General features: G+C 41.4%; 1 protein-coding gene across 2 annotated transcripts in view; it reads right to left on the reverse strand.

Moving 5' to 3' along the window:
- Nucleotides 1–8,786: 8,786 nt before the first annotated feature.
- The window catches only part of GAREM1 (GRB2 associated regulator of MAPK1 subtype 1), a 201,176-nt gene continuing 185,210 nt past the window's right edge, over nucleotides 8,787–24,752 (reverse strand). Inside the window, exons 5-6 of one of the 2 annotated variants that reach the window (XM_008979663.5) lie at nucleotides 15,362–15,528; nucleotides 8,787–13,894 (exon numbers count right to left, since the gene is read on the reverse strand). In XM_008979663.5, coding sequence (XP_008977911.1) covers nucleotides 13,000–13,894; nucleotides 15,362–15,528 — 1,062 coding nt within the window. In that variant the 3' untranslated portion in view covers nucleotides 8,787–12,999. Of the gene's footprint in view, nucleotides 13,898–15,361; nucleotides 15,529–24,752 lie in introns of both variants that reach the window. The other variant, XM_002757156.6, reaches the window with a different exon arrangement.

Consider the following 24,752-nt stretch of genomic DNA (forward strand, 5'->3'; position numbering starts at 1 on the left):
CGTCTGGACCTGGGCTTTTTTTGAGTGGTAGGCTCTTAATTGCTGTCTCGACTTCTGACCTTGTTATTGGTCTATTCATAGTTTCAGCTTCCTCCTGGTTTAGGCTTGGGAGGACACAGGAGTCCAGGAATTTATCCATTTCTTCCAGGTTTACTAGTTTATGCGCATAGAGTTGTTTGTAATATTCTCTGATGATGGTTTGAATTTCTGTGGAGTCTGTGGTGATTTCCCCTTTATCATTTCTTATTGCATCTATTTGGTTGTTCTCTCTTTTATTTTTAATCAATCTGGCTAGTGGTCTGTCTATTTTGTTGATCTTTTAAAAAAACCAGCTCTTGGATTTATTGATTATTTGAAGGGTTTTTCGTGTCTCAATCTCCTTCAGTTCAGCTCTGATCTTAGTTATTTCTTGTCTTCTGCTGGGTTTTGAGTTTTTTTTGATCTTGCTCCTCTAGCTCTTTCAATTTTGACGATAGGGTGTCAATTTTGCATCTCTCCATTCTCCTCATATGGGCACTTATTGCTATATACTTTCCTCTAGAGACTGCTTTAAATGTGTCCCAGAGGTTCTGGCATGTTGTGTCTTCGTTCTCATTGGTTTCGAAGAACTTCTTTATTTCTGTCTTCATTTCATTGTTTACTCAGTCAACATTCAAGAGCCAGTTGTTCAGTTTCCATGAAGCTGTGCGGTTCTGGGTTGGTTTCTGTATTCTGAGTTCTAACTTGATTGCACTATGGTCTGAGAGGCTGTTTGTTATGATTTCAGTTGTTTTGCATTTGTTGAGCAGTGCTTTACTTCCAATTATGTGGTCAATTTTAGAGTAGGTGTGATGTGGTGCTGAGAAGAATGCGTATTCTGTGGATTTGGGGTGGAGAGTTCTATAAATGTCTATCAGGTTTGCTTGCTCCAGGTCTGAGTTCAAGCCCTGGATATCCTTGTTGATTTTCTATCTGGTTGATCTGTCTAATATTGACAGTGGAGTGTTAAAGTCTCCCACTATTATTGTATGGGAGTCTAAGTCTCTTTGTAAGTCATTAAGAACTTGCCTTATGTATCTGGGTGCTCCTACATTGGGTCCATATATGTTCAGGATCGTTAGCTCTTCTTGTTGTATCGATCCTTTTACCATTATGTAATGGCCTTCTTTGTCTCTTTTGATCTTTGTTGCTTTAAAGTCTATTTTATCAGAGATGAGAATTGCAACTCCTGCTTTTTTTTTGCTCTCCGTTTGCTTGGTAAATCTTCCTCCATCCCTTTATTTTGAGCCTTTGTGTATCCTTGCATGTGAGATGGGTTTCCTGGATACAGCACACTGATGGGTTTTGGCTTTTTATCCAATTTGCCAGTCTGTATCTTTTGATTGGTGCATTTAGTTCATTTACATTTAGGGTTAATATTGTTATCTGTGAATTTGATACTGCCATTTTGATGCTAAGTGGCTGTTTTGCCTGTTAGTTGTTGTAGATTCTTCATTATGTTGATGCTCTTTAGCATTTAGTGTGATTTTGGAATGGCTGCTACTGGTTGTTCCTTTCTATGTGTAGTGCCTGTTTTAGGAGCTCTTGTAAAGCAGGCCTGGTGGTGACAAAATCTCTGAGTACTTGCTTGTTCGCAAAGGATTTTATTTTTCCTTCACTTCTGAAGCTCAGTTTGGCTGGATATGAAATTCTGGGTTGAAAGTTCTTTTCTTTAAGAATGTTGAATATTGGCCCCTACTCTCTTCTGGCTTGTAGTGTTTCTGCCGAGAGATCTGCTGTGAGTCTGATGGGCTTCCCTTTGTGGGTGACCTGACGTTTCTCTCTGGCTGCCCTTAGTATTTTCTCCTTTATTTCAACCTTGTTGAATCTGACGATTATGTGCCTTGGGTTGCTCTTCTTGCGGAATATCTTTGTGGTGTTCTCTGTATTTCCTGTATTTGAGTGTTGGCCTGTCTTGCTAGGTGGGGGAAAATTTTCTGGATGATGTCCTGAAGAGTATTTTCCAGCTTGGATTCATTCTCTTCGTCCCCTTCTGGTACACCTATCAAACGTAGGTTAGGTCTTTTCTCATAGTCCCACATTTCTTGGAGACTTTGTTCTTTCCTTTTTGTGCTTTTTTCTCTGATCTTGGTTTCTTGTTTTATTTCATTGAGTTGGTCTTCGACTTCAGATATTCTTTCTTCCCTCAAATTACTTCAGTGAATGAACCCATACAACCACACACCAGCTGCCCTTCCTTCCTCCATCTGCCTAGGAGACTGACGGAATTTCTCCAATGCTGTTTACCCCAGCAGATCTAATCAGATTAGAGAATGTTTTAAAGCACCACAATGAGCTAGCTGGAGACAGAATAAAAGAGAAAAAAGGCAATTCAAGGAAATGTGCAATTTGGGCTAAGTCTGAGTAAAAATACAAGAGGTCCCAGGTTGTGAGCAGAAACCTAGTACAGAAGGCAGAGTGGTAGAGGGGATCCTTTCTTTCTGTGAACAGTAAGTTGGGAGAACACCTGAGGGAGGTTGGGAGATAAGTTGGTCATGGGATAATCTACAGTTTGGAAATGGGTGTTGGATACATCTGCGGTGTATCAAATTCTTCTCTAGCAGCAACTGCTGATTTCTCCTTTTCAGTCCTCCTAAAATGAAATCATGCCCTGACACTGGGTGACAGAAAGGGCCAAAGCCAATGGACAGAAGACAGATGGTCCAAAAATGGTCAACATTGGCAACATGGTAAGGCAAAAAATTAAAATAAAATAAAACAACACTCCTCTCGAAGAAGCTGGCAAGGGTTAAATAAGAGCATTTTCCCTTTAAGCAAGAATTCTAGTGAGATGTACCTAATAGTTAACTGAATAAGGAGGGCATGTACTTCATTCTCCCATTCCAGATTTCAAATTCTTCTTTTATAGTGAGTTATCTGTGAAAGATAAGTTAGTTATCTCAGCCTTCCAAAGAACAGACTATCAGTGATTAACTGATTCGTGGATCATAGTCCTCTCTAGGTTGCTCTCACAGTGGTGTCTCTACAAGTTGCCTTTTCCTGTTGCCAGGACAAATAATGTCCACATCTATTATCCAGAACGACTCAGGCAGGGAAATCTTACTTCTCCCAAATATGCTTCAGATCACTGAATCACAGTGACAAGAACTCAAGTGCTATTTTCATCTAATAAGAAAACTGGAAAGAAAAGTAACATTCTCTAGGCCTGAGAACTGTGCAGTGTAGAAACAAATCTTCCATGAAGATTGCTAAATACAGGAAGAGATCATCACAGCACAAGGAGGCTGAAGTCCTGTCAAGGACTCAGATTTTGAGACTACGTGGGTTTGTCAGTGATTTGCTTCATGGATGGACATGTTTCAGTCACATGTCCTCCAAGATTGCATTTGCTTCCATGGGAAAATGATAATTTACATGGCTACACTTTACCAGCTTTTGATGGGCAGGGGGCAAATGGGATATAGATGCAGAACTGGCATAATTCTATAGAGCCTCCACATAGACAAGAAACCAAAAGCAAGGGCATAGTGTGTGGGAGAGGGGTAAGATATTTAAAAATACACCTAAAGCCAATGGAGCAGATCATTTTACAACAAGAACTGTGGCCTACTCTCAGAACAATCACATTACCCCACGACTCTTACTCATGAATCACTGATGTGTGATAAAAACATGATTACATGAAAACTTTTTTTCTTTTTTTTTTTGTTGAGACAGCATCTCACTCTGTCACCCAGGCTAGAATGCAGTGGTGCAATCTCAGTTCACTGCAGCCTCTTGGGCTCAAGTGATCCCCCCAGCTAAGCCTCCTGAGTAGCTGCAACTACAAGGCACATCACCATGCCCAGCTAATTTTTGTATGTTTTGGGGACAGAGATGGAATTTCCTCATGTTGCCAGTCTGATCCCAAGCTCCTGGGCTCAAGCGAACTGCCTGCTTTGGCCTTCCACAGTGCATTTCATGGCTGGGCGTGGTGGCTCATGCCTGTAGTCCCTTTGGGGCTTGGGAGGCATGAGCTATCACACCCAGCCATGAAAACTTTTAATGGGCAATTATACTGCTTCAAGATGGCAACTTGAACTACGAAAAATGAAATTGTTGGTAGTTTACTGGATTTATAAAAATCAGTCATCTCCTTAGAAGGCGAATTGAAAAAGAGACTTGTGGCCGGCCATGGTGGCTCACACCTGTAATCCCAGCACTTTGGGAGGCCCAGGCAGGTGGATCACAAGGTCAGGAGTTCAACATCAGCCTGGCCAAGACGGTGTAACCTCATATCTACTAAAAATACCATAAAAATTAGCTAGGCACAGTGGCAGGCGCCTGTAATCCCAGCTACTCGGAGGCTGAGGCAGGAGAATCACTTGAACCTGGGCAGCAGAGGATGTGAGCCAAGATCGTGCCACTGCACCCTAGCTTGGGCCACAGAGCAAGATTTCTTTAAAAAAAAAAAGAAAAAGAAAAAGAGACTTGCTTTACTTTGTCAATAACTGTGTTCCTGAGAGTAGTAAAGGGCACACAGAACAAGGCAAAAACATTTATGCAAAAATTATAGATTGATTACTCTCTTTTTCTTAGTTAGGATGTATCTTTTCTTTGTCATTTCTTCCACGGCCAATTAGGTGGGTTCATGGTTTGACTGGGAAGGCCAAGGAGGAGGATTGAGATGTGCTCTCTCAATCAAAACTTGAAAGTCAGTTTTAGCATAATGTTACTTGATAGATTTAGTTTCAGGTTGAGGGTTTTATTGTTCAAACAAACCAATGATTTTTTTTTTTTTAAGTACAACTTCTTTTCACTCAAGAGCTTCTGACTCAAACTATTCACTCTCAAAATTGTATTCACTCTCAAAATTGTATTCACTCTCAAAATTCCAGAGACAGGCCGGGCATGCTGACTCACAACTGTAATCCCAGTACTTTGGGAGGCTGAGGCGGGCAGACTGCTTGAGCCTGGGAATTTGAGACCAGGCTGGCCCACATGTTGAAACCCCGTCTCTACAAAAAATTTAAAAATTAGCTAGGTGTGGTGGCACGCACCTGTAGTACCAGCTACTCAGGAGGCTGAGGTGGAGGCTCACTTGAGCCCAAGGAGGTTGGGATTATAGTGAGCCATGATTGCACCACTGCACTCCAGCTTATGCAACAGAATGAGACCATCTCAAAAAAAAAGAAATAAAGAAAAATAAAAATAAAAAAAGAAAAGAAAGAAAATCCCAGACTTAGAACCAAGAAGTGGCAAGGCATATGAAGATCGGTTTTCTACTCTTTCCCTTCCCCAGTGAACACCTGTTGAAAATATACATAGTGTTCCATCTTCAAATTCCTTATCTTTCTTTCTTTCTTTTTTTTTTTTTGAGAGATGTCTTACTCTGTTGATTAGGCTGGAGTGCAGTGGTGCAATCTTGGTTTACTGCAACCTCCACCTCATGGGTTCAAGTGATTCTTGTGCCTCAGCCTCTCAAGTAGCTGGGATTATAGGCACCCACCACCAAGCATGACTAATTTTTGTATTTTTAGTAGAGATGAGGTTTCACTACGTTGGCCAGGCTGGTCTTGAATTCCTAGCCTCAAATGATCCACTCACTTCAGCTTCCCAAAGTCTGGGGATTATAGGCATGAGGCACTGCTCCTGGCCCCTTATCTTTCTTGAGCCACTTTTTTTTTTTTTTTTTTTGAGACAGAGTCTCAATCTGTCACTCAGGCTGAAATGCAGCGGTGCTATCTCGGTTCACTGCAACCTCCGCCTCCCGGGTTCAAGTGATTCTCCTGCCTCAGCCTCCCGAGTAGCTGAGATTACAGGCACCCACCATCACAACCCGCTAATTTTTCTTTTTTTAGTAGAGGTGGGGTTTCACCATCTTGGCCAGGCTGGTCTTGAACTCCTGACCTCGTAATCCACCTGCCTTGGCCTCCCAAAGTGCTGGGATTATAGGCATGAGCCACTGCATCTGGCCTTGAGCCACTTTTATTTATTCATTTCTATAACTAGGATTCCAATGCCTTTGGCTAACTGAGGAAAGTTGAAAAGTAAATGATGAGAAGAGAAACCTCCAATATGGCTGGACCGAAATTTTTACTCTTTCCTAATCCCTGACTCTCCACTGTACTCCATTAAGAATTGACCGGAGTAATCCTTGGGTAGTCATTGGCTGGGTGGAAAAGCTCCACACCTTGTGGTCATATTTAGTACTACAGAGCTGCTTTTCTTATAGATGCCACCGTTTGTAAACTCTTCCTAGCAGCTAGCCTGGATATATATATATAGTAGGATGAAATGTGTGTCTGTGAATCTTTTACATTTTCTGTCCCATTCATCTCATTTAGTGTCTCCATTGAGTGATCCTTGTTATCAAAGAGCAGGATATGTACCCAGAACTTCCATTTCATACATAGGTTTCTTTTGATTTCCAACTGATACTGACTGAGGAGTATCAGCTGAGAACTGTCCTGTTTTTTAGTCTTAGAGAAGTTGGAGGACCAGAGTAGGGCGTTCCATGCACTAAAATAATAATAATAATAATAATAATAATAATAATAGTTATTTTTGAAAGTTAAAAGCTGAGGAAACTGGGAGAGAGTGTTGTAATGGAGGAATACAAAAAAGGGAACCAGGAGATTTTATTTCTAGCCTTGGTTCTTTCATGACCCATATGAGGTCCGGGGCCTGTCACTCATCCTCCATGGGTTTCATTCCTATAAAGAGGAGGGATCAGATCATTTCCAAGGTCCCCTCTGTCCCTAAACTTCTATGATCTGCCTACAGATGGTATTTTCCAAGCCTGGCACCATGTCTCTTGGCCATGTGTTTCTGAGCACACCGAATCTGTTTACCGTTTTTTTTTTTTTTGATGGAGTTTTGCTCTTGTTGCCCAGGCTGGAGTGAAATGACTAGATCTTGGCTAACTGCACCTCTGCCTCCTGGGTTCAAGCGATTCAGGAGAATTGAAATCGCACCTCAGACTCCTGAGTAACTGGGATTACAGTCCTGTGCCACCATGCCTGACTAATTTTGTAGGGACAGGGTTTCTCTGTGTTGGTCAGGCTGGTCTCGAACTCCCGACCTCAGGTAATCCACCCGCCTTGGCCTCCCAAAGCGCTGGGAGTACAGGCATGTGCCAACACACCTAGCCTCTGTTTTTTATCTTAACCCATCACTGCCTCTGATCCTGAGATCACTCTTAGCCTAGGTCATTCAACCATATCTATTACTTTTCAATTGCATGTGTTTTTTAGAGATAGTATTTGAGTCAATCTATGGGAACACATCCTTTTTTTTTTTTTTTTAGCCATTAACAAATGGAAGTCATTGAATTAAATAAACTAAAAAAATTTTATTCATTGGCAAGTGATACAAACTCAACCTGGAATTTCTAGACAAGTTTTTATTTTGTCCATTTTTAGGCACTCAGATATTTTATGATACAAGCTTCACTGACATCACTCATTTGATCTTACTTTGTTGTCACGTGACTGCAGTCTTGACCTTGATGGCACAAAGACTGGCCGCCATCAGGAATGTGACTTTCACAGTCATTCAACAGAACCTCAAATAGTACCTACTTCTGAAGATACAACAATGAAGACAGAAGCCTTGATATCAGGGAGCTTATAGGTTTCCAGGGGACAGAGATATGCAGAGAGAGCTATGTAAGTGCAAAGGAGTGAAGAAATCTAATCAGCTTGGAGATGAGCCTTAGTAAATCCTGAAAGATGTGCATGAATTCATCTAAGCAAGAAGGGGCTGAGCACATCTTTTATTCATTTGAGTGTAATAAGAATTGAATCAGCACTGTTTTCAATGATTTGGCTTTTTCTAACTTCAAATATATAAGGAATCGGAGGACACCTGATTCTAACTTATTTCTAAACTCAAATTTACTTTGCAATATTTAATTTTGAGAGTCAAATGTTCTAGTGTGTATTACTTGACAAAATATATTAAAAATCTTGAGATAATCTTGGGAAGTTTCAGCCAACCTAAGTCGAGCCTACAGGTTCTTCTAGCACACATTCCTGACATCCAATAAAGTGGCCACGTATGGGTTTAGTCACAGGTCTTATCCCTGTGAAACAGGAAAGAACGGTTGAAGGCTTAAGTATAAGATGGAATGAATGATTTGGGAATGCTTTTAGTCTAGTAAAACAAAGATTTGGGCATATTGGGAAACTATTTCATGCTATTTTGATTACAGTTAAAGTTCTCTTAATCATACTTCACTTGCAATTCTCCAGCTTCTGTATAACACTTCCCAGTGGATCCTGCAGCATATTGAATGCTCAACTTTTCTTTAGTAACCTCAGCAATCTCTGCTATTTATGCTAGTTACATAAGTTAAATTGTACGTAAGCCAAATAGATATGAATTTGTATTCTTTCTTTTTCCCATTCAAAGGTATGCTTTTATTTATTTATTTTTAAGATTAGTGAAGTGCAGTAGTGAGAGTGGGGAAAAGAGTAGAATGAAGAGTTTGATCTGTAACTGACTGTGAACAATTAATTGAGACGACTATCTTTGGACCAGATTTTTTTTTTTTTTTTAGCTTTCCAGTTCATCTATTTCATCTTTTGCTCTATCTCCTGACCACACGGGTACTGGATCCTCTTTGTATGCCATCAAGTTACCTGGGTACCTGCATCTTCTGACCATGCACAATAGCTATAGTCTTCCATCTCTTATTAACACAGAATGGGCTTGCAAGTATTGGGACTCCCTCCAAGTAGCCTACTCCTCAATGAGGATGGGAAATAAATCCTTAGAAAACTATGCACTAGGTCTGACCACTTAGGAACAACTGCAAGAAAAACAACTTTGAAAATTTCTTTATTATAGACACTTCAGAACGATTTAAATCAACAGACAATGAAATTTTTAGACATAACATACTGTGTTTATCTTGAGGTACACATTGGGCCCATTAGATAATGTTCTGGAAAGTACTGCAACTGTTAACTGGTAGTTAACAACCCAAGTTTTCCAAGCAAAGAAACTGTAAAGATCACTACAAAATTCTTTGAAAAGAACACACCATTTCCATTTAAGATAAACCCTCCAAATTCTTAATTGAATTCAATTTTTAGGCTTAGCTTAAATATTTTAAATGAAACAGTATGAGTGGAATAGAAGGTTTATAGCTAAGAAATTATCTGAGCCCTACTACATGAGATTGTAAACAAAGAAAATCCGCAATCTGATAAGCTCTATTACAAAATCTATAGCCTAAAAATTAGAGCAGCAAAATTACAGAAGATATTTGTATATAATTTAAACTGAAATCATGTTTATTCCGTGTTTCTGGCTATCACAATGAGATAAATTTTAAAACACTAAGTTTTGAAGACTAAACAATGTGATTTAACATGATGTGACCATGAGAATCCCATATTAACATCCCACAATCTAAAAGCTCTATTTCCTGTAGTTTGCATTCTAGGCCTTTTATTCTTCTTGCTCAAGCAGCCTAATGCCTTTAGGTAACTTGAAAGATAGAGGAAGTTGATATAAGAGTCATGTTTCTGAAAGCCCCCTATGCCCAACAACAGATTTAACTTTCCTGGTAGACTGAAATTAAAATTTCCTTTGAACAGTTCACTAGGTTCTTTGGAGGACTGTTTTCCAGTTTGTTATTCAAAATGTTAATTTTATATTTGTTAGGCACAACGAATGGTGACTTATACAAAGCATTTAGAAAATGAAGGACCCTCCATCCTTCCATACCCCACCCTCCACCCTTCGACTTCTCAGGGAACTGTATGGATAACATGCAGGTGGCTGTGGAATGTGAGCAGAGGCTGTTTTTGCATGCATCTGAAAACAGCTGGAATGGACTGTCATAATATTTCCCATAAGATTGTTGAATTTCGACATGAGACAAGAATAAACACTGCAATGTAGCTGAATGGGCAGTTCGCTGCAACTTCATAAACTGCAATGATATATGTGGGTTGAAAGAATGTAAGTAAATTTCACAGTTCATAAAATTTAGCAGTTCAACTTAAAGAAGAGAAAACTTGCAAGATTAATCTGTGAGTGTTCAAATTCTGCCTCTCAACATGAGTTAGGTCCACATTATACTTTTTAGCTGCTTGGCTTGGTTTATTGCTGATTTTCTTTTCTGATGGGGGCCATGATGATTTTTGCCATGAATCTAAGGACCCAAAAGGGTCTTACAGACAGACACTTCCTCTTGTTTGATTATAGGGGGCCTGTCAGAGGAGATAAGATGATAAGTCTTGACTTGGTTGGTTAGAAAGGTTCTGTGTGTGGATCTCTGGGCATTGCTTTTCACTGCACAATCGCAGCTCTGGAAAGGGAAGGGCTGTCTCCTTATTACCCCTGCTTGCATATCTTGTTATGATTCTCTTGGAGCTATGAATGCTTTATCTAGTCAGGGTGCCACAGTTCTTCACAGACAGGTACTCAGCTTAGGAATGGCAATTTCATTTATTTGTGGCTTTTAGAGATGACAGAAGATATTTATTACAATTAAAAGAATTCCAAGTCAGTAAAAAAACACCACCACCACCACCACCACTAGGCAGTGAGAGAGATACTTTCTGACTCCCACACATTGCAAGTTTTAGTGATCTTGGAGTGTTACTGGAGGTTAACATTTTAAAGACAGGACACACGTAACTCTCCATATACCCAGCTGCCCAGAGGAGTTCACGTCTTTCTTACCCACAAATATATAGTCTTAGCAACTGAGATTTCAAATATAAACAATATGATCTCTAAGAGGGCAGGGGCTGTGTCTTTTACTCAGAAGTGTAGAATGATATTAGAATGTTTCATGCTAAGTGAATCAAAGGCCACAGTCCTTGCTTTCAAGGAGTCTCCACACTGCCAATCAATATAAACTTGATAAAAATATGCCAAGTTCAAAATAAAAAGTATTTAAAACCCTATTTTGTGTAAAGTTTTTACAAAAGAAATAAAAACACTATAAGGAGTCAGTTGTTTATATGGGCAACCTTTATAGTAAACCCAAGCCAACCCTGTTCCTTCTTCCTGAGTTTGAGAACTGTGTCTGAGTGTTAAGTGTTTTAAAAAGGATGGAGTCAGCTAGGTTTGTCTGGCAGTCCCCCTCACACAGAAGGATGCTCTCAGAACATGAAAGTCTCATGGGTCTCATGTCCTATGAGTGCAGTACCAGATAGTTCCTCATCGTCTTGTCAGTGACTTTTGAAGGGTGCTCCAGTATGAGAATTTTACAGGGTACTCTTTTTACCTATAGTATTTACATTTTGGGAGATTTACATTGATAGGAGAAAAAAATGCTCTTTCTTTTTGATAAAGGAGATGTAAGATGGAAAATTAGAATAGGTATCAATTCACCTCAACTCCAAACCATGATATGGATTAAAAATATCTTTCTTCTAATGCCAAGAAATAAAGACACATTTCACAAGTCTATAAAACTAGACTGGTGGGTCTTGTCTTTCATTTTGGTAGAAGGAAGAGGAGATGGTAACATATAGGCCCATCCTGCAAGTCATGCTGACGCCTCGCTGGCTGACCCCCTATTCCAAAGGGCACTGTGTGCACCTTGGTCATTTGCCATCTGCACATCTGGAATCTGGGGCCAGACTTTGGGGTGCGGGGGAGTAGATGATGCCTTGCTCCAAGAACTAACACAGTCCTAAGATATATTCTCTAAAAAAGTCAAGAATATTGATGATGCCATTATATTTTGGAATATTTAATCATATTTAGCAAAAATTCTCAGACTAATGTCCTGGAATTCTTGGAATAAAAGTATGGTAAAAATGTATTTTCTTTGAAAGAGAGGGAAGAAGTGGTTTATGAAATAAACAAGTCCTCTTATTGGTATTTAAAAAATACTCAACATATGTAGCATACACAATAAAGGCTGGCGTGTCTGATTTCTGAGCTCTCGTAAAGCATGAAGCAGGTTGAGAAATGTAATGTGCTCTGACAAATGTTCTTCAGACTTCTCACCATCAGACACCAGGGGAAGGAGACCCTCAAACCCGAGAATTAGAAGTCAACAGAAATTGTCATTTCCCCAGATGTAATGGGAGTATTACATGCAAAAACCAGCCTTGCAGTGGGCTTAAACTCAAACTTAATTCTTCAATACAGGACTCTTTACTGATTTGTTCCAAGTTTTCAGTGAACCCAAATGAGACTGAGCTTCTAGTGACAGGGTTCTGAGAATCTCTGGAGTCATTCTGTCCTCTCTTCCTAAGAGAATCAATGTAGTTAACAGTTCCCAAACCTCAACGGATTATTTAAAAGTGAACAGATGTTATCTAAATATCATAATCAAAATTATGTGTAAAATATATAGGGGTGTGTTGTGTATACATCTATACACATTTATATGTGTATATTCTTTTTTCTCTGCTCAAGAAAATTAGCAGCAGTTACAGATAAATTATTGTGGTCATGATTTGTGTGATTTCTAAGGACAACATATATCCCTTTATCAACACATGACTTTTGGAAAATGCCTTGTAATAAAAAGATCCCCACCAAGCATATAACATTAAAGTGTCAATTCATATCATTAACATTTTCAGGCACAAGAGTAAAACAATTAGCATGAAGCAATCCGAATGACAGAGCACAGAACATAGTTAATTGTCTAAAGTCAACCCTCCTGAAAGAAGGGAATTGTTCAAACGCGTTTTTTTTTTTTTTTAAGATTTTTATGTCTTTCAGCTTTGGCTATTTTGTAATAAATATCATACCTTCTCACATAAACCTACTTGGGTAAGAATGATTTCTCTGCATATGCCTTTTTTTCTTTTAGCAGCTGCTGAGTGTTTGTTGAGTGACGTACAAGGCACACCTCCAAGTGTTCTGTATAGCATTTTTATTGATGTACAAAATAGCCTGTTCACCATTCAAAAACAGAATCTGCATAGTAAGAGTTTCTCTTATCCCTATTTACAGAGAAGGTTTTTAGTGCAAAAACATGAAATTGTGTCCCAGCCCACCCCTTCTAGCACACACATTGATCAGTTTTGTTCCATGCTGGCTGGGGTTATTTGGCTATATTTTGGGCCTCCAGCCATTAATGAATTGCATTATCTTCTTCACCTGCAGTTTGCTCAGTTTGAAATCCTCTGAGAGGATTTCTTCTGTTAGCTGAACAAGCAGGTTCCCATCAATCTTTTCGGTAACAAAGAATGATACGACATCTTCGGACAAACCAATGAACCGCAGTGACTTGGATACTTCCTCTATAGAGAGTCCTGATAGGTCAGCAGGTGGCTGCCATGGGGAGCCATCACCACAGGATCTGGGGGCCAGCTGGAGGTGGAGTGGAGATGAGAAAGGGTAGGAGGCAGTGAAGATGTCCGGCATGCCCTTTTTAACAAAATACTGGTCCTCGGAGAGGTCTGGTGACCCAGACTTGGGGTCTTCCTCAGCACCATCAATTTTCAGAGGCAAAGGAGATGTTTCGGAGGCAGCCTTCTCTTCCACTAGTTTTGGGGCCCTGGGGGGTAAGGCAGGGCATGAAGTACTCTGCTTTGTCACACCAGCTGCAAGAGTTTTCACGTCTGTGCTCTCCAGAGAGTAGCTGGCTGACTTGGGACAACCAGAGATGCTGCTACTGAAGTCTACAGTGGCTGAGCTAGCGGGGCTGGCCAAGAGCTCACAGCCATCAAAATCAAAAGGTGCTGGGCAGTTTCTCTTTGGTGTACCTGGCGTCTTTTGTCTAGGATAACTGTAACTCCTGCTTGGATCCAGCAGGAAGTCGCTCCTGGTCTGGCTCTCTGAGGCTCCTGAATAATGGTTAGGCCACGAGAGCCGAGAGGACACAGCTTCAGCAGAAGGACTTCCAAATGGGGATTTCAGGTCCACAGAATCAGTTTTCACCCGGATACATGGATAGCAGGAAACAGGAGCGCTTTCAGAAGGACTTGTGTCAGTTTTAGTGACGCTGCTTAAAAGCAAACACAGAAAGAGAAATCTTTAAAAGAAAAAAGCCAAATCCCAAGGCTTTCATTATTCATAGATGTTACTGCTGAGTAGAAAAGTGCAGTTAGGAAAAAAACAGTATTTCTTAACATGAATTCAATAACGTACCTTCTAACTTCACTGAGGTTTTTTTAAAAAGAATCTTTAATAAAATACGTTGGTAATTGTGGATATGTACATAATGATTTAACATGCTACAGTGGGGATAAAATAAATATTTCGGCTAGTAAGGAAATCATTGTTAATAGGTGTCTGAGTCTTTATGATGAGGGAAATTCTTAAGTCATGTGTGGGCTTTGCACCAACAGGTGCCATAATTGATGAATGATGTCTGCAGCGAGCAAAGGTAGAGTGAGAGAATAGTAAATGGGTGCTGCACGCTTGCCATGCTTGTGCTACAGTGACATGATGGCATCACACCACGACTCTATTTCCATCTAAAAGTCTGAGGTAGGAGGAAATGCTTCCAATAAAATGCTTATCCTTGCCTCAGATTGTTTCTGAACAATCAAGTAACATTAGCACAAGGATTTAAATGTCCAGGGCAAAAATACCTCCAAAGAGAGCTACTTTAACTGTAATGAGCACATGTGGAGCGGTGGATTCAGCTCTGGGGGGCCATGTTTTAAGAGCAACATGAAACTAGAGTGTGCTCAAAGGCAGGTGAGCAGGCCGGTGAGGGATCTGACAGTGATGTCGGGGGAACAGCAGAGGGAGGCGAGGATGTTTCTTTCGGAGAAGAGAAGACTTATATCAAAGCTGACTCGGAATTTTCATGAGTCGACAAAGAGATATGGGATGGACCTATTTTTGTTTCTTTAGATGTAAGAAATGATTGAAAGTTACATAGAGACAGATTTCAATTCAATATAATAAAGGCTTTATTTTTAAAAGAAGAACTGGTAGTTGCCAACAATGGAATGAGCCATATTGCAGAAGAAGGAGCTCAGAGTGCTGGAGGTATCTGGACAGGAGGAAACGACCACCCAACATTGATGGTCAAAAGGGGACTCCTGTCTGGATGGAAATTCAGAGTAGATAGTCAAGGGGACCCTTTCCATTTTAGGTCCTGGTCAAAGGTGCTGTCTGCTTGTGTCAAAGTCAAAGCAGAAAGAACTAGATGTTGATTTGTGAGAACTGATGGCAGCGCCCAGGTTGTTTCTGGGAGAATCTAGTTGGCCTTTACCTCTGAATTTCTCAGATTCACGTGACATCTTTTCTTCCCAAGACATTTGCTCTTCCATCCTAGCTCAAAACCAACAGAGGCCCCATCATGCTCACCCAGTACAATTATTTAAAAAATTAAAAAGCCATTTCCTCTCCCACCACCCTGTCTGTTATAGCTACCCTGAAAGTGCTCTCAAGGACCCATGAACTAACTGGCAGATGAGAAGATAAGGGTGCAGTGGGACCTGGCAGTAAGACTTACATGCTGTGCAGCCCTGAAGAATAGTAGGACAAGGTGGGGCTGGGAGAGCGAGTCTGTTGCCGCGCTGGCTTGACTGTGCGAGGTGGGATGGAGGGACTGGTGGACAAAGGCTTTGAGCTTCGGGGTGGAACAGGTGGGGCGTTCAGGAGCCGGCATTCTTCTCTGACCTGGTGCAGAAAAGAACACTCCAGGTTAGCAACAGACTGACAATGCCACTGGGGGCCAGCTCCATCCTGCAGACTTGCTCAAGTTGCTACTCTTAATAACAGCAGGGTGGAAGCAAGGCAGAGAGAAGATTGAAGTAAACAAGGATGATGGGAAGCACAGAGGCTGCCAGAGAGCAGATCAGGCTCCTGTCATCCACTTGCTGGGACAGAATGATTTTTGAAAAAAACTGCTTGGCAAGTGCTGGATGCTGCTGAAATATAGCAAGTAATATAAAATACAGCAAGTTAAAGTGTCTATGGTTAAAGAGCTAGTGACATGTGAGGATGGATAAAAAAGAAGTATTTAGAAAATAAGAACATAAGGCATTCACAATCTTAACTTGAGGATTCATCCCTTTATTAGGTTGTGTTTCTTTCACTGTTCAAGCTGAATTCAATTTGATCCAAACCTTAGCGAACTCTGGAGCTGGTCCAGGGCTAAAGCTCCTTCTGAAGTCATGTTTGGGGCTTTTTTTTTTGAGATGGAGTTTTACTTTGTCACCCAGGTTGGAGTGCAGTGGCACAATCTTGGCTAAGCTCACTGCAACGTCTGCTTTCTGGGCTCAGGTGGCCTCCCACCTCAGCCTCCCCAGCAGCTGGGACCACAGGTGTGCACAGTATACCTGACTAATTTTTTGTATTTTTAGTAGAGATGAAGTTTCACCATGTTGCTCAAGCTGCTTCCCAAAGCGTTGGAATTACAGGCATGAGACACTGTGCCTGGTCAGGGCTTCTTCTTCTTTTTTTTTTTAAACAAGACTGAGTCTCACTCTGTTACCCAGGCTGGGATGCAGTGGCACAATCTCGGCTCACTGCAACCTCTGCTTCCCAAGTTCAAGCGATTCTCCTGCCTCAGCCTCCTGAGTAGCTGGGATTATAGGTGCCTGCCACCATGCTCAGCTAATTTTTGTATTTTTAGTAGAGACAGGGTTTCACCATGTTGGCCAGGCTGATCTTGAACATCTGACCTCAAGTGATCCACTTGCTTGGGCCTCCAAAAGTACTGGGATTACAGGCATAAGACATCGCATCCAGCAAGGGCTTCTTATATGTAATATGTGTTATCACCTGGGGATCTTGTTTAAAATGCAGATTTTGATTCCGTTGATCCAGGGTGGGCCTGAGAATCTGCATTTCTAAGAAGCTCCCAGGTTATATTGATGCTACTGGACCACAGTCCACACTCTGACAAGCAAGGCTACAGAAGGAGTAGTAAGAGGCTCTCTAAATCCGAAGACTACTTTTTATAAGAGCTGCTTCCAGCTCTCTCACCTGTCCTTCGTCTTCACACTGGAGAGGATCTAACTGACCCGTGATGTCCATGGCTTCTCTGAGACTGCCTGCCATTCCCCTAATTTGCTTTCCATTCCTACAGGCATTTCAGACTATAATTACTCATGAGGAAAACATTTTTCATGTACTGCTCTATGTCAGGCAGCAGGGGGCAGTTTATACCTGGCTCTGGAGTCTACCCTAAGCTACAGAGGTAAAAATATTAATAGAGCCTATTCTGACTGTCAAAAACACTGTGCTTTGAAATGCCCTCCCGGTCTACATTTAGGCCATGTTCTCACGAAATCTTTCACTTTCACTTTGAATTCCTTTCTGGCCAAGCAGCTCTGGGATAAGACAATGAAAACAGCAAGCTCCTGTGAGCTTTGGTAGTGAGCTTGCTTAAGCTGAAATGAAATGGGTTCATGTTATCACACTGCATATCTCCTACTATCTGCATTGCACCTGAGACCTCTACCTGACACCCCAGGCCAGATTCACTTGCCAGAGGAAAGCAGCCATTAAGAAAAGACCAATAGCTGTGGGTAGCCCAGTAAACCCAATTCTAAATGCAATGGAAGCAATTTTAAAAGTCTCATCAGCTGCATTTCCTCCTGGGACTTGGGATCACTGTTCCTACCTGCAGGACCTATAGCCCTGGTTACTGGGATCCACTGGGTTGGTGAGAAGGATGGTTTCATCTGGAGAAGCTCTTTAGATTAAAATAAAATATTTGGAACAGCAGATTTCTTCTCCAATAGATGGAGGCTTTCCCCTTGTAAGTTTTTAAAAAGGTGGTGGATGACTGCAGAAAGGACACCCAGGAGGAAACGAGGTTTGGATAATGACGTGAGAGGAATGCTTGGTTGGGCTGGCCCAGGAAAGACATTTGCACTATTCTGGGGTCTTCTTTTTTTGAGATGGAGTTTCACTCTTGTTGCCCAGGCTGGAGTGCAATGGCATGATCTCGGCTCACTGCAACCTCCACCTCCCAGGTTCAAGCGATTCCCCTGCCTCAGCCTCCCAAGTAGCTGGGAGCACAGGCATGTGCCACCACACCTGGCTAATTTTGTAGTTTTAATAGAGAAAGGGTTTCACCATGCTGGCCAGGCTGGTCTCGAATTCCTGACCTGAGGTGATCAACCTGCCCTGGCCTCCCAAAGTGCTGGGATTAGAGGTATGAGCCGCTGTGTCTGGCTGGGTCTTTTCTTAAGAGGCTGAGAACCAACCAGGTTACCGGAGTTCAGGCTGGGCCACCTGCTTTCTGGCTCTGGTTCATCTTCCTTCTCTCTTGTTAGTGAACTGCACAGTAGCCAGATATGTTTCTTTTCTTTCTTAGGGAATATCCATAGAATTTAGGGTAGATGAGTGTCACTTTATTATAGATGTGCTTGGTTCTAATGGAAAATGTGAGATGATAAAGACTCTGTCAGTTAACATTTTAATTTAAAAGTAGTCACTTCCCAATACTGGATTAGTGGAACATGAGGAAAACATGGTTAATGCTTGATTCAATTTAGCATTTTCAAAATTTTGGAATTAGCCATTAAATATAACATTTCATTAGGGACTACTTACCTGGGATGTCAATTATAATATGCTCAGATGTCTATTACAATATGCATTTTAATTTACAATAGTCGGCTGACTTAGGTCTATAAACTCAGAAAAGCCACTTGCAGTTGAATTTGACCTAAAGCAACTCCCCTCTTCCTGTTCTCATAACCAACCCCAGGTACCCAAGGTCACTTAGAGCTGGTTCTGCCACCTTCATAACTAGGGACTCCTGAGGGCTTTCCAGTAAGTTTCCCACAATGGTGAGGAGAGGGCGGTGGTGAAGAGAAGCATTTCTAAGCTACTCGGCCTGGTGAGGAGGCAGTCAGGGCCAACTGGGAGTGTTTACAGTTGATGCTCCAGACAAAATTTGAGACACAGAAAGCTTTTGGGTGGCCACATGACTCTTAAAAGGAGTTAAAAAACGAATGTGTGTGTGTGTGTGTGTGTGTGTGTGAGAGAGAGAGAGAGAGAGAGAGAGAAACAGACAGAGAGACAGACAGACAGACACACCTAATTCTTACTCTTAGGAGATGGGATGTCAGTGAAACAAGAATATGAGGCCAGGGATTTTTTTCTGTTGTGATGGGAGGGCAGTCTGGGTGTTGTTGTATGAGGTCAAAGCAAAAGAATTAGGCTTACTTGAAGCTCACTTTAGAGAAAGGTGTTTTGTTGTTGTTGTTTTAAAGGATGACTTTAAAGGGACTCCATGACAAGAATTTTGGGTGTCATTTTGTTGAGGCACAGAGTGAGTGGCCTGCACTATGCCAGGCAGGTGAGGGGTGGCCCGCAGCAGGTGGGCACAGCTGAGGACTCCATAGACACATCTCCAAGTGGCATTGTAACTCGCAACTTGCTGCTGCATGGGTGGCCGCTCCGATGATGGCCTATTTCTTTGCATCTTAAGGTAAGAATTACATGCTGTCGTGGGATATATGCATTTTAGGATTTAGAAGTGACAAAGAGTCAGGGTTTATTGTACCATCTTACTTCCTATCTCTCAGAACAGTAACAATTCTATTACTCTCTTCTTCTTGATTTGATTCACATGGGATATTTATATTCAGGAGGAAGGTAGTTGTGCTTTAGATGAATTTTATCTGTCAATAAAAAGCAATTTATATGACTGGATGGTCAATCACACTATTTTCAGTTTTCCTTCATATTCAATTTAGCTTTTAAGTGGAACATTTTCAGCACATTCCTTCTAGAAGCCTCAGCATGTGACTCTCATCATGTTTCTGGCTGTCTCTGGCAGCTCCCTCTGATTCCCAGATGAAGGCTGGCCTCCCCTGCCTGCCACCCAAGGCTCTGTGCAGCCAGGTTCCCACCTGTCTTTCTAGCAATTTCTCCCACTGCTCCTGGTCTATATGGGCACATAGGACCATGGAAAGTAGTAGACTCATGTCCCCTCAGCACAGCCTGTACTTACTTGCCCCTTTCTCTGGTTTGGTTTTTACTGCCCACCACACTCAAACACCAGTTCCTGTGGGCCAGCCCCAAATGTTACACACTGTGTGCCACACACTATTTATATTAACTTACTCTCCATCTATAATGAGCCTGAGAGCTAAAATGTAGGGACTGCCATTCTTGTTATTTCCATCCTGGGGATAGCAGAGTTTGGGGATTTGTTGCTCCTGGCATGAGCATGTCACACAGAATGCCTGGTAGATGTTAAGAAATATCACAAGAAAATGCAAAAAAAGGCACTTCGAAAAAAAAGCCATATACCATGGAATATCTTTTATATGTTTGTGTGGAAATTATTATTGACAAGTCATTTGGGCTGGATGTTATGTCTTTTTGGTGACACTGAGTCAATCTAGGGGAAAAAAGGCACTAGCAGACCTGGCACATATGACCACCACCTACTCTACCACCAACACAGTGTCATGGTGAAAATGACAATGACAGTATTCCTGAATTAGGAAATGGTGTGGCTTTAATTTAGCACACCCCAGAGTAATTACTCTTCTAAAATGAAGATCTAAAGGACTATATTGTGCCTAATGAACTAAAGTCTTCCCATTTATTTCCAATGCAATATTTATGACTGGATGACTTCCACTGGCAACACAAGGAGAGACGGGCCCCGTATTGTCAGGAATGCACCTCCAACCCTCGTGCTCAGTGAAGAGCTGGCATTCTGTTTTGAGGTGAGGTTACTGTCGTGACCTCTGCCTATGTGTAGTTAAGTTTTGGTTATTAGTACTGTGAGTATTCACAGAGAAGCTCCTGGAACCAAAGTCCTGTTGATGACAGGGTCAATGAGCACAGTGCGGATTCAGGTGGCAGCACAGAGGGTCAGCTCCCATTCGTACCCAAAGCCTCGCTTCCTGAGCAATTCACTGGCCTAAAGCTTTTCTTCCCAGTGGTTCCACTGCTAACATACTTCTCTCCTCTTGCTCCTTCAGGGTGAGTCTGTCTCTTTTCTAAAATAGTCATTGTTTCACTTCTCACCAAATATGAGACATCACTACCCTGGTGTTGATACAAGTCTCCTCGGTATTCACATTGTAGATCGCTAATGCAGAGCTAAACAGAAAGCTCATTTATTAAAAGGTAGAAATGGTGAGCTCTGTTCTTTCTCCAACTTCACCCTCTTTAGTCTATGGGGCATATTCCTAGAGAGGCATATTCAGATGACTGAAATAATCTAGTAGTAGGGGCTTATAGCAAGCTGTAAAAGGTGTCTGTCCTGGGGGTCGACAGCCAGGATCACAGGCATCTACTTCCATCATCCCTAAAAGTCTGAAGAACATGGCTATCACTTTCTCTTTTCCTATAGCCTCTATTAATTCCACTTTGCTATTTGTTCAAACACGTTGAATGCCTATTGTGTGCTCATTGAGTTAGTGCTGAGTATACAACAATGAGTAACTCATGGAATTACTTATGAGGGAGCGAAACAAACACATAATTAAGATACAATCTGGTAAGTGTAATAATAGAAGTATGTGCAAGGTTCATGGGAGCACCATGAATTTACTCAAGGTGGCAGGAGAAGAACAAATTCATAGCTAATTTTACGGAGAAAGTCTTAGTGGGGATTATGAGTGTAAAAAAGGTAGCACATGAAAGAACATGGCATGAAAGAAGAACCAGAATGATGATCTGGTCTACGGGCTCAGATGATGAAACAAAACGCTGGTGCCATTCGTCGGAAATTTAGAGCAGGGCTTGGGAGAAATAGAGGTGGTCAGTTTTGAAAATACTATCTTTGAGCTCAGGGTTCTAATGACAGACTCTGAAGTTATGGCGGCACTGAGATCCCAGAAGAGAAGCGAAGAAGGTTGAACTCTGAAGGGATGGGCAGAAGAGGAGACAGAGGAGGGGAAAAAAGGAAACTGCACTTTAATGCTCTCAGAGCAGAATCAGGCCTGAATGGCATCAAGGAAGCCAAGGGACGGAGGGCTGCAGGGGAACAACAGTGCAAAGATGGAGAGATGTCAGGAAGTCAGGAAAGAGGCTGGAAGAGGTTCCCCTTTTGTGACAGTCAGCAGGTCACTGGTGATCTTAGCAAATGAGGCGTGAGTCAAGTGAGGGGGCGGAGCCAGATTCCAGTGACTCAAGACTAGACGGGAGGTAAGACTGGTGTTGGTGAGGGAAGACCACCCTTCTCAGGAATTGTCTGGAAAGGAAGGAGTGAGGCAGTTGTTAGAAAAGGATACTGGTTCGAAGGAGGTATACCTTTTTAAAAAAATTTTTAAAAACTTGAAAAATGTGGCTGGGTATGTATATACATGCATGTAAGCTGGAGGTCAAGTGCACATTGATGCCTGGGACCCTGTGCTCTCCCTTCATTTAAGAAGACAAAGGGGAGACCATTTTTCCATTGCTCTCTGCCTCTGTCATGCCATCATTGGCCACACAAAACTAGAAAAATTAACAGTAGCATATATATGATCTAACAGTGAAAGCAAAGATGAAACACAACTAATAGAACAAATGCTTTGGAAAGCTTCACGTTTCTAACTGAAAGTGGTCAACAAAGTCAAGTGCAACTCCAACCTATGGTCCAAATCAAACACATCATAAAACGGAACTATTTTCTTTACTTTCAGAATACTGCCCAGGAAGCTTAACTTCATTTCCTACGTCCTGGAATAGACATTTAACCTTTTTTTCCCTTCTCCCCTTCCTACAGTTCTAACTCTTGCTTAGTTGGGAGGGAGTTGTGCAAAGGTAAAGGATCAGTAATTTGAAAAGTGGAAAACAAACTCTCCTCTAAATTGCCACATGCTGAAAATAATGCATGAGAATTTGTGAACAGTAGGAAGCTTATCACTACATGAATGGAAAACGGAGGTACATGTAGATCTTTGGAGGACAAAAATTGAAACATACATACAATTGGGGTATTTTCTACATATTATCTATGAAATAATTTCTTTCTCCAGTTACACCTCTTTCTCTGACACTTCCTAGGGGTTTATGAAACAGCATCATGTAAGACTGGGGGCTTTTTGGTACAACAGCATTTCTTGGAAAGCCTTTGTTTCTCACAACACCCAACTCCTCTGTTCTGTGGAGGAAACACAAATTTCACATGCAGTCACTAACAGGACCACAGAGCTCAAGAAAGCTAAACAGGACAGTTAACCAGCACAGTCTTTACTTATGGTCTTCAGATAGCCTTTTGGGAAAAAAATCAATTTCAGAGCAGTGGTGGCTGCTCGACTCTTACAGACAAGACAATGGATCTAGGGACATCTGCTGATGGGCCCATGTATTTCCTTAGTTAACCTTCTAGAAACAACTGTCACATGCCTGTCAGGGGAATGGGGGACGGAATATACCTCCTGTCTCAAAGATTACATTGCTCAGAACTGTACACAATCAATAAAGAGATAGTGGCATACTTAGGTGGAGTAAGAATCATTTTGTTTCCATATTGACAGTGCTTAAAAAAATACATACGCTGTAGGTGAGCTTGACTTAAAATGAGATTCACCTTTCTTGTACATTTTCTTCCCTAAAAAGTCAAATGCAGGACAACGTCAGCAATCCAAAGAAAGGAGTTTTGTAACCATGCTTCCTTGAACTTTGTAACTTTGCCTTCACTGACTGCCCTCTGCCCTGTATTTTACATTTCTTCCCATACTCCCAGATAACAAAATCATTACAGCTGTAAGAAATCTTATTTATAAAGAGGCTTTTATACAAAGAGTTCATAACCCTGTCGCACAACCATCAGTGGATATTTTCAGCCAAACAGAAATTAAAGTTTTATAATGACAAAGTACAATAAATAAACCTCTATTTGATTAATTACACAAGGGCAAATGTGATTTACAGTCAAAATCCTGATTCTCAGATGCATGAGCTTCTTTTTGCCATTTTTATACATTGATGATAAGGACTTAACACTGACCTTTCTCAGAAATCGTCTCTGATATTCCAGCCTCAGGCAAGGGAGGCCCAGGGGAGGGAGTGGCAGCCACTCACTCAGTGGCAGGAGGGGCAAGTGGTTCTGAAAAGATGTACTTGTTTAAAATCTAGGGTGCTTTCATGGACTCAGAAAATATATACCATCGAGGAACAGAATAAAGATTTTTCCTGAGCAAGGAGTATAACATGTGACAGATGTACTTAAGTAGTGTATAACCTTCCTATTATTGTAATTTTATATAAATGGTACATACCTAATTGTACAGGTTTGAAACAGGACTTATCCAATAGAACAGGGGTCCCCAGCTTTTGGCATATGGACTGGTACCGGGCTGTGGTCTGACAGGAACCAGGTTGCAGAGCAGGAGGTGGGCAGCTAGCAAGGGAGCCAATGAAGCTTTGTCTATATCTATAGCTTCTCCCCATCGCTCGTATTACTGCCTGAGCTCTGCCTCCTGTCATACCAGTGGAGGCATTAGATTCTCATAGGAGCACGAACCTTACTGTGAACTACACGTGAGAGATCTTTGCACGCCCCTTATGAGAATCTAGGTTGCGTGTTCCTTATGAGAATCTAATGCCTGATGATCTGTCACTGTCTCCCATCAACCCCAGATGGGACCTTCTAGTTGCAGGAAAACAAGCTCAGGGGTCTCATTGATTCTACACTATGGTGAGTTGTATAATTATTTCATTATATATTACAATGTAATAATAATAGAAATGAAGTGTACAATAAATGTAATGCACTTGAAACACCCAAAACCACCCTCTCCCCCAACCCCTAGTTTGTGGAAAAATTGTCTTCCATAAAACTGGTTCCTGGTGCCAAAAAGGTTGGGGACTGCTGCAATGAAAGATTATAATTATCTTTATTATCATTCTAATCATTAAGATTTTCAATGGACACAGCAGCGTGGCCTAGAAGCTTTCATTTAAAAAGAACCTACCTGAAGCAGAAGGCA

The sequence above is a fragment of the Callithrix jacchus genome, chromosome 13, assembly GCF_049354715.1.
Source record: "Callithrix jacchus isolate 240 chromosome 13, calJac240_pri, whole genome shotgun sequence".
Lineage (NCBI taxonomy): Eukaryota > Metazoa > Chordata > Mammalia > Primates > Cebidae > Callithrix > Callithrix jacchus.